The sequence below is a fragment of the Zootoca vivipara genome, chromosome Z (genome assembly GCF_963506605.1).
Source record: "Zootoca vivipara chromosome Z, rZooViv1.1, whole genome shotgun sequence".
Classification (NCBI taxonomy): domain Eukaryota; kingdom Metazoa; phylum Chordata; class Lepidosauria; order Squamata; family Lacertidae; genus Zootoca; species Zootoca vivipara.
Genome location: NC_083294.1, coordinates 18,887,480 through 18,901,455, shown reverse-complemented (window position 1 = coordinate 18,901,455; position 13,976 = coordinate 18,887,480). Strand labels below are relative to the sequence as shown.

Genomic DNA, 13,976 nt, shown 5'->3' with positions numbered 1-13,976 from the left:
CCATGGATGTCGGGCGGACTCCCAGGGCTGGACTGGGGCCCTTGGGGGATCCGGGCGGGATTCTTGGCAGGTCTGGCAGTGTTGGACCCAGGCCTCTATCTCTCTGTCAATCCCCGGCCACCACACATAACTCCTGGCAAGGGCCTTCATCCTCACTACCCCTGGGTGTGTCTCGTGTAGGGCTGTGAGGACCCTTTTGCGGAGGGGCTGGGGAACAACAACCCTGCTTCCCCATAACAGGCACCCCTTGTGGGCCGACAGTTCATGTTTGCGGTTTGTGTAGCCAGCGAATTCTGGCCCGGGGCTGCTGCTGGGCCATCCTCGCCACACCCAGTCCAGGACCCGGGAGATGACCCTATCTTTTGTGGAATGGTGCGCAACTTCTTGTGCCTGAATGGGTCGGTCGGGAAGCAGCTCCAGGGTCATAACCTCTTGCGCAGGCGCTGGGTCGGGGCCTGTTTCTGGTAGTGGTAGCCTGCTGAGGGCGTCTGCGTGGCCCATCGCCTTCCCAGGGCGGTGGATTAGTGCATACTGGTAGCCGGCAAGGAAAACTGACCACCTGAGGACACGTGGAGACAACACTTGGGGGGTCTGCTTCTCAGGGGCAAACAGGCCAAGCAACGGCTTGTGGTCAGTCACTATGGTAAAGGGCCGCCCGTACAAGAAATCATGGAATTTTTTTACGCCCTTCACGATTGCCAGACCCTCCTTGTCAATCTGTGAGTAGTTTCGTTCGGCTGCAGCAAGCGTCTGGGAGAAGTATGCCACCGGCACCTCTCTTCCATCCGGGAGTTGGTGTCCCAGGACAGCGCCGATGCCATAGGGAGAGGCGTCGCATGCCAGCACCACTGGCAGCCTCTCGTCGAAGTGTGCTAAGACCGAGTTCGAGACGAGCAAGTCCTTGACTGCCTGGAATGCGGCCCTTTGTCGCTGGCCCCACACCCAAGGGGCCCTTTTATCTAGGAGTCTGTGTAGGGGCTCCGCTACCGCTGCCTTATGGGGAAGGAAGGCATGGTAAAAGTTCAATAGTCCCAAGAATGACTGAAGTTCGGGCTTGCTCTTGGGCGCTGGGGCCTCACAAATGGCCCGTACCTTGTCACCGGTTGGATGGACCCCTTCTGCGTCCACCTTAAATCCCAGAAAGTCCACCTGCGGCACTCCCAGTAAACACTTTTCCCGCTTCACCTTGAGGCCCGCCGTCTGGAAACGGTGCAGGACGGAGCGGAGGCGGTCCTCAAATTCCTCTGGTGTGGGCCCGGCGATCAGTACATCATCGAAGAAGGGGGTGACACCAGGAATCCCTTTAAGGAGAGAGTCCATTAGATTCTGGAATATGCCTGGTGCCACGCTAACGCCAAATTGCAGCCGCTTTACTCTGAATGCCCCTCTGTGCGTCACAATCGTCTGAGCCTCTGCTGTGGCTTCGTCCACAGGCAACTGTTGATACGCTTGGGCCAAGTCCAGTTTGCCAAAGATTTTTGACCCAGCCAGGGTGGCGAGGACATGGCTGACCACTGGCACTGGGTATGCATGGGCCGTGAGAGCCTTGTTTATGGTGCATTTGTAGTCTGCACAGATGCGGACCGAACCGTTAGGCTTGACGGGTGTGACAATTGGAGTTTCCCAGGGGGCGTTGGGCACCGGCTCCAGCACTCCTTGCTCCACGAGCCGGTCCAATTCCTCGTCTATGCGGGGTTTCAGGGCAAACGGGACCCGGCGGGCCTTGTGCCTGATGGGTCGTACAGCGGGGTCTAGCTGTAGGGCAATGGGGGGTCCTGTATATCGTCCCAATGCCCCATCGAAAACCCCTGGAAACTCTTTGCATATGGCGTCCACGTCCACTTGTAAGCTAGTGCGGTTCACCCCGGTAACGGCTAGCCCCAGAGGTCCAAACCATGCCAGTCCCAGTAAGCTAACGTAGGGGCCCTTAACTACCAGCAAGTCCAATTGTTGCTTTCGCCCTCGATATTGCACCCTGAAGGTCCCCACCCCCATAGTAGGGACCTTACGTTTCTGGAAGTCCCGGAGGGTGAATGGGGCCGGCCTTAGTTTGGGACCCCCATTAGGGCACAGTTCCCTTAATTTTCGGGCCGAGATTATGGATAGAGTTGAACCCGTGTCCAGCTCCATGCGGCATGGGGCTCCCTCTATCTGTACCTCTATATAAATTTTCTCTGTGCTGGGATGGGGCAACTGGAATACCTGGTAGTCCGTGATCTCCGTCGAGTTGCCTTGGTGCATGGTGCCGTGTGACCTGGGGCTCCTGGGTCGGTCATCTGATGCTTGTCGACGGGTGAGTCGAGCCCGACACACCCGGGCGATGTGTCCCAATTTTCTGCACTGCCTGCACTCTGCGTTGCGGAAACGACAGGTCCTCCTCTCGTGGCTCTCCCCGCAGCTTGCACAGTTCCCTCCTTCTCGTCGAGGCTGCTGTGGTGTGTGTGCTGCTTGAGTGCGCCGCTGTACTCGGTGTACTTCCTCCCTGTCAGATTCGGATTCGTCGGTGAGGTCTTCGTGGTAGACCCTCGGTTGGGATGGCGGGGCCGGTCGTGCCTCTTGCGTTGACCTCTCGGCGGCTTCGGTTGCCAGGGCTTCCTCCAGAGCAATCTGGAACGTGAGGTCTTTTTTGGCGTAGAGGCGTCGTTGCAACATCTCGTCCCTCAGGCCACCGACGAGGCGGTCACGAAGCATGTTCTCCAATTCTGAGAAGTTGCATAACCGGGCGGCTTGGCGGAGGGAGGTCACAAACCCAGTTATGGTTTCCCCCGGGGCTTGCCGTTTTGCGTAGAAGGCATTTCGGCAAGCTACCACCGAGGGCTGTGGTGAGAAGTGCTCCTTCAGCCGTTCCATTATTGTTTTGTAAGAGACGGTAGCGACATCTCTAGGTGCAAGGAGAGCCCGGGCGATTTCAAACGTCTCCTCTCCACAGATGCTGAAGAATGTCGCCCTCTTCATGGCATCGTTGGTGACTTCTTTCGCTTGCAGGAGGAAGTTGAAACGGGCGGCGTACCCTTCCCAGTCTCCTGATGCTGGTTTGAATGGTGAGAAGCTGCTGTCGGTTGCCATTCTGGGTTCCTTGGGTCCTGGAGCTGAAGCCTGGATGCACGGTGCGATGCAGCGGTGCAGCAGGTGGCGGTGCTGCGGTGCAGTGCGTGGTGGCGGTCAGCTCAGCAGGATCCCATCCTCGTCGCCAGTGAAATATACTCGGAGTCAAGAGTGAATTTCATGCTCTTTATTCAGCTCATAGTCATCAAGGAGGAGAAGAGAAGACGAATGGCTCTTTTCCCAAAACCATCTGCTTATATACATTATTTACACAATGGGCCTTGCGTGATTGGCTACTTCAGGGCTACACCTGTGGGCCAATTATATTGTGGATTGACTTTTGCTTGCAGCCTGATTGGCTGCTCCTACAGGCCAATCAGGTAGCAGATTCACTTCTGCCAGCCGCCTGATTGGCTGCTCCAGCAGGCCAATCAGGTTGCGGATTCACTTCCACCTGGAGTTGGATTGGGTAGCTCCTGCTGATTCTGAATCCTATTGTTCTAGGATTCAGCTCAGTACATAACAGTCTTTATATCAATAGAAATGGTCTCCCTGAAAGTTGCATAAAATTAGAAGGACAGGAGAGGGCAAGCATCCATCAAAGCCAAATGTTGTATCTTATAGTGCTAGAATACTGGATGGAACACAATCAGAAGCCCTTCAAAACTAACTTAGCAAGAAAGATCTGGAAAAAGCTAACTATTAAATTAACAGACATGTTTAAAGGAGAGAGGTTTAGATAAGTGAGTATAACTCTGTGTTGGAAGACTTATAAAAGTATAGATTTGTAGAGTTGGAAGGCACCCCCAAGGGTCTTCCAGTCCAACCCCTTGCAATGCAGGAATCACAGCTCAAGATTCCCTTACAGGCAGCCATCTGTTTAAAAACCTTCAGAACGATGAAATGGAGCACATCCCACAGTCAGATTTCACCCACAAGCTGGGAAATGGGTGCCAGAGTCAGTGCATGCCTGGATCTGGACCTTTTGAACAAGCTCTGGTGCAGCTTTCCTCTATAGAGGTCCCCAGCCAAGAAGTAGAGGATGGGATCAATGCAGCTATTGGCACTGGCCAAGGGTCTGGTGATTTTGTAGGCCACGTTCACAGCGTTGAGTGTGCGACAGTCAGCCTTGAGCAGCCGAGAGGTGTAGTAGGCGGTCCGCGTGATGTGGAAAGGGAGGAAGCAGATGACAAAGACCACCACGACCACCACAATCATTTTGACAGAGCGTGCCTTGTAGGCGGGGACCTCCCGGCCAGAGTGAGGCCTCCGCAGCTTCTGGGCCATCTGGCAGTAGCAGATGAGGACAACCATGAACGGAAGGCCAAATAGGAGGGCCATCACTGAGGAGCTGTAGTGTACGTAGTGGCCAAATTCGGCTGGCCTTGTGGTGTCGTGGCAGAGGGTATCATTTCCCCGAGCACTGATGGTGACGAAGACCAGGTTGGGGATGAGGCAGGTGGCAACCGCTGCCCACACTCCCCCGCAGATCAGGTGGGCGTGCCTCGTTTTGACCCACCTGAGGGCCTGGATGGGGTGGCAGACTGCCACGTAGCGGTGGATGCTGATGCAGGTGAGGAAGAGGATGCTGCTGTAGAGGTTGGCATAGAAGAGGAAGCGCACCACCTTGCACATCCCCTCCCCGAAGGGCCAGTTGTTGCGGTTGGCATAGTAGTAGACCAGCATGGGGAGAGAGAGGACGTAGAGGGTGTCCGACAGGGCCAGGTGGAACATGTACGTGGTGGTGGCATTCCAGGGCCGCATCCTGGAGACGAGTGCCCACAGGGAGCAGGAGTTGAGGAAGAGGCCCACCACGCAGACAGTGGCATAGGAGACAGGCAGGAGGATGAACTTGAACTCCTCGTTGAAGACGCAGTTCTCCTTCTCCTCCACTCTAGTGCTGCCACCACCAGTGGCATTCCCTGCCCTGGGTGTGGTGCTGAAAGCCTCCATAGGAAGTGGCACCATCAAGCTGCCCATCTCCTGGAAATCAGGGAGAGAAAAAAATACAATTTGATGATGATGATGATGATGATGATGATGATGATATTAGAACATAAGAAGATCATGCTAGATCAGACCAATGGCCTGTCTAGTCCAGCCTCCTCGACTAGATGCCCTTTGTGGGAAACCTCCAAGCACAAGAGCCCCCTCTCCTCCTGTGGTCTCCAGCAGCTGGCATTCAATATTGTTGTTTCCTCCCATTGTGGTGGCAGAGCATGGCCATCCTGGCTAGTAGCTATCACTAGCCCTGTCATCCTCCATGAATGTGTCTAATCCACTTTTAAAGCCATCCAGGTTAGTGGCCATCACTGCCTCCTGGGGGAGGGAGTTCCACAGTTTAACTATGTGATGGATGAAGGACTTCCTATTACCTGTCCTGAATTTTCCAACATTCATTGGATACTCACAAGTCCCAGTGTTATGAGAGAGTGAGGAAAGCTTTTCTCTGCCCACTTTCTCCAGGTCATGCATAATTCTATAAACTATGTCATCTAGTACTCTCACCACCACCACCACCACCATTTCATTTATAGGCCACCTTTCCTCCAAGGAGCTCTAGGTGGTATACATGCTGTTCCCTCTCCCTGTTTTATCTTCGCAACAACTAGGTAGGTCAGGCTGAGAGGCAGCAGCTTCCTCCAAAGGTCACCCAGTGAGCTTTAGGGCCAAATGGGAATTCTAACACTTATCTCTCTCAGGTCCCTGTCTGTCCCTCTAACCCAGGCATCCCCAAACTGCGGCCCTCCAGATGTTTTGGCCTACAACTCCCATGATCCCCAGCTAAGAGGACCAGTGGTCAGGGAAGATGGGAACTGTAGTCCAAAACATCTGGAGGGCCGAAGTTTGGGGGTGCCTGCTCTAACCACTAAGCCACACTAAGCCACACTAAGCATCACATGGGGCTGGCCTGCCCCACCTTTTCGTTCCGGTGTGAGGATTGCTAGAAAAATGATTGAGATCCTGGATGCCAGAACCATGAAGCTAAAGAAGCCTCTGTTTTCGCTGCTGTCAGTGAGGACATTGTGGTGTAGTGGTCAGAGCATCAGACTAGGAACTGGGGGGTTGAAATCCCTTGTCAACCAACCACATGCAGAGGTGGAGGATGTTGCTCAGGCGTCTGGGGCAGGGTGCACTGCGGGGCCTCCAGAGTCTGCCTGTCTCCTCCCACTCAGCTGCCCTACAGCTGGGGGGGGGGGAGGCAGCGGGCAGCCTGTTTGGGCAACGCGGAGCCTGCATGCGCCCAAGCCACCATGTCTCTCTCAGGAGAGACGCATGGCCCTGCGGAGAGTGCTGCCCGACATTTTGTCACCCTCCTCAGTGGTGACACCTGGGGCGGACCGTACCTACCACACACCCCTTCCTCCACTCCTGACAACATGAAGCTCGCTGAGTGATCTCGGGCCAGCCACTGCCTCTTTAAAGCAAGCCAGGTTTTCTTTTTGCGCTCAGAAAGGGTCTATGAGAGAAGTTCCTCCAAAACAACCACCCCATCACGTGCCCAGAGCGTGAAGGGAGATGGAAAGCTCCTCTCCCACTGCAGATGTCTAGATATTTAGGGTTGTGGGTGCTGTCCTACACACACTAACCTGGATGAAAGTCCCATTGAGCTCAATAGGACTTGCTTCTGAGTGGACATGCATAGGATTGCACTGAGCTGTGATTCCTGCACTGCAGGGGAGTGGGCTAGATGAGGTCCCTTCCAATTCTGCTCCTTAAAGTTTTTAAACAGAAGTTGGGTGGTCATCTGTCAGAGATTCTTTAGTTGTGATTCATGCCTTGCTGTGTGTGTGTGTGTGGTCAGACTAGAGGACTCTTGGGGGTCCTTTCCAGCTCTACAATTCTATGATTCTAGGCCTGCATAGGATTGCCCTAAAGGTGGAGGAGGCTACAGCTAAGGGAATGTGGGATTCCCTTATCCCCCTACTCACCTTCCGTCTTGAGGATTCGAGCAGAGTGAGAAAACAGGAACAACTTCCTGGGGAAACCTGCCCAGAATGTCCCCCCCCTCTAATTCAAGCTGCTCAAATAATCCTGCAGAGCTAACAAAAGAGCCTTTATGAGAATGGCTGGCCCCTCTAGAAAAAGGATTCTTAATTGGTGTCGCCCAAATGCAGGGTCACCCAGGGAAAAATAATGTCTCAAAGGGATCTTTGTGCTGCTGCAAAATCTTGTGGAACTGCCAAAGGCAACTGTAGAATGCGGGTCTTTCCCATCTGGTCCACGAGAGTGCACCCGCTTTGCCCCTTCCCCTATTGATTGAGAGGCAATGTTGTGTAGTGGTTAGAGTGTCGGGCTAGGACCTGGGAGATGCCAGGGTTTAAAACCTCCACTTGGCCATGAAGCTCAATGTGTGTGACTGTGGAGGCCACTAATTGCACCTTTCAGCCTGACCTACCTCGCAAGGTTGTTGTGGGGATGAAATCAGTGGTGGGGGAACCATGTAAGACACCTAGAGCTCCTAGGAGAGAAAAGATATATATATATCCTTATATATGGGGAACCAATGTAGTTTTCACCCATGGTTGGGAACTACAACTCCCATCTTTCCCCTGACCATTGATCATGCTGGCTAGGGCTGATAGTAGTTTTATCCCACAACCACTAAAAGACACCATAGCAGTTAACCGTACTATGCAGGATGACCAGCCTTGGTTTGTGAGATGACCACTGACCATCCACACAGGACAGTAATGTAATAGCAGCCTGGTTTTACAACCCTCAAGCGTCAAGCCAGCCTCGTCTGTGCAGGAAACACATCCCCCCTCCCCTTGTATAACTAATTGCATTTGATGAAGCTAACTACGCTGATGATGCCCTAGACGGTTCCCCACTCCCCTGAATGTGAACACGCTGACCTGTCTGAACTCTTAATTTACAGGCTGATTCAGTTTATCAAGGCAGGCCCAGCTAATCTTGGGTAGATAATAACCAGAGCCCTTGTCGGCTAAATCGATTAAGCATATCTCGTTTGCAAGATAAGCTCCAATTGCCCTCACAGCAATTAAGATGCAGCTTGGGCTCGTTGTACTCTAGCAAAAGAGCCCGCTGGGGCTGGCCGCTCAGGGTGAGGAGAATTCAATGGGCTTCGTTTTGTTCCGGAGAAACCAGAGACACGGCTGTGACTTTCAATCTGGCATGTTCAGCTCATTGAATATGTTTTGGGCTCTCATTGAATGCTCCCTCCTACTGTGGGGAATTGCCTTATGGCCAATTTTTGAAGCCTGAAATAAAATTTGTTGTATCCTCTGGTGTGTGTGTGTGTGTGTGTGTGTGTGTGTGTGTGTGTGTGTGTGTGGTGTAGATTCCCCCCACTCCCCTGATATTATTTTATTTTTGTTACATTGAGTGCACAGTTTAGCCCTGATAGTTACTGGAGTAAAAATACATTAGGGGTTGGATTAAGTGACCCTTGGCATCCCTTCCAACTACTACAATTCTATGATTCTGTGATTTATTGGGGGGGTTTTAAGGCAGAGGTTGCCTCTCCATCTGTCAGGGGTATTTTTTAGTTGATATTCCTGCATCAAAGCGGGCTGGACTAGATGACCCTTGGAGTCCTTTACAATTATACAATTCTGATTCTATGATTCACTGGAGGATTTAGGAGTTGGGGATTTGGATCAAGTGAGTTAGGGGAGGAATTAGCAGCCAGCAGCAGTTCTAATGAGCTGATTCTAATGAGCTCCTCTGGGAGCTTGTGACCTGGACTTGCAAATGGGCATTTGCGTTTTGAAGGGGAGGCCCAGAGTGCTGTCTCACGGTGTGTGTGGAACCAAGAGACATAGAGGGCAAGGGAGCTGCTGCAGTGACCTGCAACACCTCTGCCATGTTTGTCTTCCTGCCTGAGCATGTGCAAAGCTACACCTGCAACAAGTGCAAGCTGATTGCCTTGCTGGGAGAGAAGGTCCAGCAATCTGAGGCCCACCTAGAAACACTTTGAGCCACTGGGCAAAATGAGGAATTTCTCAATGGAGCAGAGTGGACTGTCCTGGAACAGTGATGTGTGCGAGGTGGAGGAAGATCACCCATTGCAAGAGATGGTCCCCTGGAGGTACGTGATGCACAGAAGCAAGTCTGTCAGGAGTCATGCAGTGTCTCTCGAGCTGCAAAATCGATTCCATGCTTCACCTCAAATTCTGGGCCAGAGGAGCAAGGACATTAGTTACAGACCTCAGACCACACAGAGGGGGCTGTGGAAGGTGCAGTCAGGTGCGTCCTACCTACCCATAGAGGCTAGTGGCGCGGGGCACCAGGGCGCCAAGTTCTGGAGGCCACCAGGGAAGAGGCAGAGGCTGGACGCGGTGCCTCCCGGCATCAGTTTGCCGCCCTTGCCTGCCTCCGCCATGCCGCGCTAAAGCAGCACCACACCCGGAGCCTCCGTCTGCCGTGACCACCGTGGCATGAAGCGGACAGCTGAGCCGGGAGGCACCGCGTCCAGCCTCCACCTCTTCCCCGCCAGAGGAGCCGCCCTCCAGCTGCTGCCTGCCTCCTTCAGCCCCACCGACAGCGGCGTCCTCCCTAAAAAACTCCGGGAAACGGGGGGGGGCACGGAGGGAGCTTTGCACCTTGGCGCTGCATATGCTTAAGACGACCCTGGGTGCAGTGCACAGAATGATTTCTGCCACTCCCCAGAGCAGGAAGACACATGAGGTGGTGGTACATGACTCCCTACTGAGGGGGACAGAGGCAGCAGTGTGCAGAGGTAACAGGAAGTCCCGGGAGGTGTGCTGTCTTCCAGGTGGGAAGATCAATGATGTGACAGAGAAGTTATCAAGTCTTTTATAAAGCCCACTGACTACAGCCCCTTCCTTCTGATTCATGTGGGTGCAAATGACACAGCCTTTGACATATAGTAAGAGACTATGACATGAGTCTGGGCAGGATGGGACTCTGGGGGTAATCTAGTTCAACCCCTCTGAAGAAGGAGAAAACAACCTTGCTCTGTCTTTCACACAGGAGTCCTACAGGTATTTGAAGATGGCTTATTCACCAACAGAATTTGGACTACAGTAGTCTGAGATTATCCTCCCAACCATTTCCAGAGCAGGTACAGGGGATTATTGATCTCATGTGGATCACATCTCATCTTCCAGCTGATAACTTTAACTTTAACCCTGCATTGAAGGTGGTTAGGCTACATGATCCTTGTGAACCTTCTAACTCTACAGTTCTATGATTCTAATGAAGACATCATGTCAAAGGCATTACTTTATAGGATCCTTAGTGGTGAAGTAAGATACCTGCCAAGGGTTTTAAAAAGCAACCGTGTAGTGACTTTGTTTCCATTCTTCATGCTGAACGATTGTCCTTGGGCTGTCTCGATATTTTGGCTAATGCTGATTCTTCTCAGGAATTGAAATAAAATTTGAGACTCTGTTTCCAGTTTTCTTAGGGGAAGCTCATTTAAATTTCTATGCACAGATGCTATCATGCTCCTTTGCAAATGTAAAAACTGTTCCATATCACCTAATTAATGAAAGGCTTGCAATAAACTTGGCATGTATTATCATTTAGAGTGGGAAAGGAAGTTGGTACAAGATTTTTGGAATGTAATTTTGACAGAAATGACCGATATTATGAAAGAATCTCTTGTTCGTTGTCCAAAATTAATGTGATCAACATACCAATGGACATACCAATTTAGATGTATTGTCCAAAGAATCGGTCTTGTATATGATCTTGGCAGCTTAAATAGTCATCGCAACTCAATGGAACTCAGCCCTAAATCTTACTCTGGACACTTGGTTTCACTCACTCCGGAACAGAGCTAGAATTGAGAAAATTATGCCTAGTTCCACAAGGACTAGAACCTCCAGACACTTTTTATATGATTTGGCATTCCTTTATTACATATGCAGTGGAACAATCATGTTCAATACAAGCCTTCTCACAAGCCTGGCAAATCTGGAATGAGACTTGATCCTCAGATTACATTGATATTCTTTACTTGGACTTTGTAATTTTACCCCATGTGCAGCTTTGCACAGTCTATACGCCTATTTTATACTTTTGTTTTTCATCTTTTAATTTTCAGCTGCTGCTATGACTGTTCTCTCCATTTTACATACATTATAAAATGATTTAAAAAGAAACTTTACAAAAGAACCCCCAATACAGTACTGTACAGTATACTCTATCCAAAGGAAATGAATAGATAGCCCAATTTGAACAACAGGTGGCAGTAGAGGACTATGTTAAGCGGTAGCTATAATTCTTAAAAGCCTAGTCAAGGGTTTTTCCTGTGGGGATTTTTTAATTTTTTTTTTTAAAAAAACAATATCTACAGAAATAAACATCTCTTGCAATTCAGCAGAAAAGGCCTGTGTGGGGAGGAGACACACTCAGAGACCTGGTCCTGTTTCCCTCTCCTCTTCCTCCTCAGGGCCATTTTGGGGGTCGTGAGAGAAGAACAACCTCATTTCCAGGACAAATTGGGAAAATGAGTTGATGGAATCAAAAGATGAGGTTCAAAAGAGCCAGGTTGGCATCTACTTGGGTCCAAGGTCTGGACTGTTTTAACACCAACAACATGGAGTGTCCATGCAGGCTGCCCGCCAGCTTGAACCACATAAAACAATCACAGCTGGATGGATGGCCCTTCTTGACATCCTGGAACTTTTGAGGGCTGGTACTACACGTGGTTCAGAAGCTCTTCAGTGCTCCAGTGCCATTCCTCTCTGGGGTGAATTTCCTGGGTCCTCTCAGCCCCATCAAGGGTCTTGCACCACCAGGGACAAGACATGGTCCAAGTGAAATGTCACTCAAAACTGTTATTGGGGCTGGAAGTATGCAACAACCCTGTGCAGGTACTGGATTACCAAAATGTCTGTGTTATCAGCTAGAGGCCCCTTCCAACTCCACAGCTCTATGAATCTATAATTCTATTTTTCTTGAGCCGTGATTCCTGCATTGCAGGGGGATTGGACTAGATGGCCCTTGGGTACCCTTCCAACCCCAGTGCTACAGTTCTGCTATTCAATTTATTCTCCTGTTCTCCCCACCCCCACATCACGAAAGATACAGTCCTGGGCTCAGGAAGCAAGCAAACACCTGCCAAGTCATTTGCTTTAATATTTAAGTTCTTTCTCTTATCCTTAAAGGGCTGCCAGCCACGATAGCTATGCTCTGCAGTCAGAGGCAGTAATGATTCCAAATACCAGTTTCTGGAAGCAACATGAGTTGCTTGGGTCCTGCTTATGGGTTTTCCACAATGGGCATCTGGTAGGCAACTGTGAGAATGGGGTGCTTGACTACATGAGCCACTGGGCTGATGATCCAGCAGGGCTAGCACGCCTAATAATTTCTGGCCTGTTCAAGTGATTTTGCTCTCCAGTCCTGTTAGGAAATCAATCTAAACTGCCTTTAGATGTCTTTGTAGGCACAGATGTGATTCCCCTAGGGTAGGGTCTTTGACGAAGCCAGCAGCACTCAAAGGTGTTCATTAATAGATGAGAGAGCCAGCATGGTGTAGTGCAGGCTTCCTCAACCTCAGCCCTCCAGATGTGTTTGGCCTACAACTCCCATGATCCCTAGCAGGACCAGTGGTCAGGGGTGGTGGGAATTGTAGTCTCAAAACATCTGGAGGGCCGAGGTTGAGGAAGCCTGGTGTACTGTTTAGAGTGTTGGGCTAGGACCTGGGAGAGACCAGGGTTCAAAACACCACTTGGACACAAAGCTCACCAGGTGACTTTGGGCCAATTCCTGGCTCTCAGCCTAACCTGCCTCACAGGGTTGTTGTAGGGATTGAATGAGGGGGGGGAATTATATAGGCTGCCCCAGCTAGATGGCCTCTCTGGCATCTCTTTCTCTGCTCTTCTCATCAGCATCATCCCAGGCACTCAAAGATGTGAAATCTATATTTATGCCTTTCATAATAATTATTCTTTCACCAATGCTTTCTTCAACGGACAAAGCCTTCTGGAGACCAAGGGGGGAAAGCAGCCGAAACTGAAAAGTAACAGTTCCCCCAGGACAAATAAAAAGAAAAAGAAAACCAACTTCAAACCAGCAGATGCTGCTTGAAAGCCCCCAAGCAGGAAATATCTGCAGAATGAATTGGGGGATTTATGAAACTTTGTTTTTCGCAAGTTTTTACAAGAGATTTCCTCAAGGAGCAAAGGGGAGGGAGGGAGGGAGGGAGGTGAGAGATGGATCAGATTCTAAAGGGTCTCCCAGGCAGTGCTTTACATTTTCATAAATGAGATGGGGGAGGACCATGCAGGCCGCCATGAGCTTCTTGGAGGGAAAGGTGGGATATAAAGGCAAACAACAAACAAATAACTACCCAGGTGTGCCTGCTTATAGGATGTGCACCTGTCACTGAGTGGGTTCATTTGTGCATAGAAATATACATATACATAGATTGCTGTAGATTGCTATAGATAGATTAGATGATAGATAGATGGATAGATAGAGGTAGAGATATTCGTACATTTGTTGTGAAAGCAAGAAAGTAAGAACCTCCATTAAGAATTATCCCAACACCTGGACTTTGCACAATTCCAAGGCTTCTGGAATTTGTCCAGTGGTAAACATGTGGAATTTCAACCCAAGGAATAAATGCATTTTTATCCACAATAAGATCTCAGCTCTTCTCTGCTTCCTTTCCAAGTACTAAGAAGCTTGCGGGGAACCAGGCAGCCTTGCCCTTGCAGCAAGCCCACGGAGTTGGCTGGATCACATTCTCCAGATTATTTATGGTCTGGCATCTGCTCTGATAAGAAATGCAGACAGTTCCTCAAATGCCAGGTCACTTCCAGAGGGCCAGAGCAAATGCCACAGCTTCTGTGAAACCCTGGGGAAAAAAATGCTCACCAGCTCAGTCGCATGAGGGACACTCCAGGGAGTTGGGTGTGTTTAGCCTAGAAAAGAGGAGAAGGATAGGAGATATGATAGCTGTCTTCAAATAGCTGAAGGCAGAGCTGGCC

The 13,976-nt window shown here is 50.5% G+C and overlaps 2 protein-coding genes across 2 annotated transcripts; both read right to left on the bottom strand.

The window, feature by feature from the left end:
* Positions 1-517: 517 nt before the first annotated feature.
* On the bottom strand, positions 518-3,342 carry LOC132591523 (uncharacterized). The gene is made up of 2 exons (XM_060270427.1): positions 2,203-3,342; positions 518-1,301 (listed from the first exon to the last, which is right to left on the bottom strand). The coding sequence occupies exons 1-2, from the start codon at positions 3,064-3,066 to the stop codon at positions 1,263-1,265; spliced, it is 903 nt and encodes a 300-aa protein (XP_060126410.1). The 5' UTR covers positions 3,067-3,342; the 3' UTR covers positions 518-1,262.
* Positions 3,343-3,966: 624 nt separating this feature from the next.
* On the bottom strand, positions 3,967-5,025 carry P2RY4 (pyrimidinergic receptor P2Y4). Its single transcript, XM_035113640.1, has one exon. The coding sequence runs from the start codon at positions 5,023-5,025 to the stop codon at positions 3,967-3,969; it is 1,059 nt and encodes a 352-aa protein (XP_034969531.1).
* Positions 5,026-13,976: the final 8,951 nt, after the last annotated feature.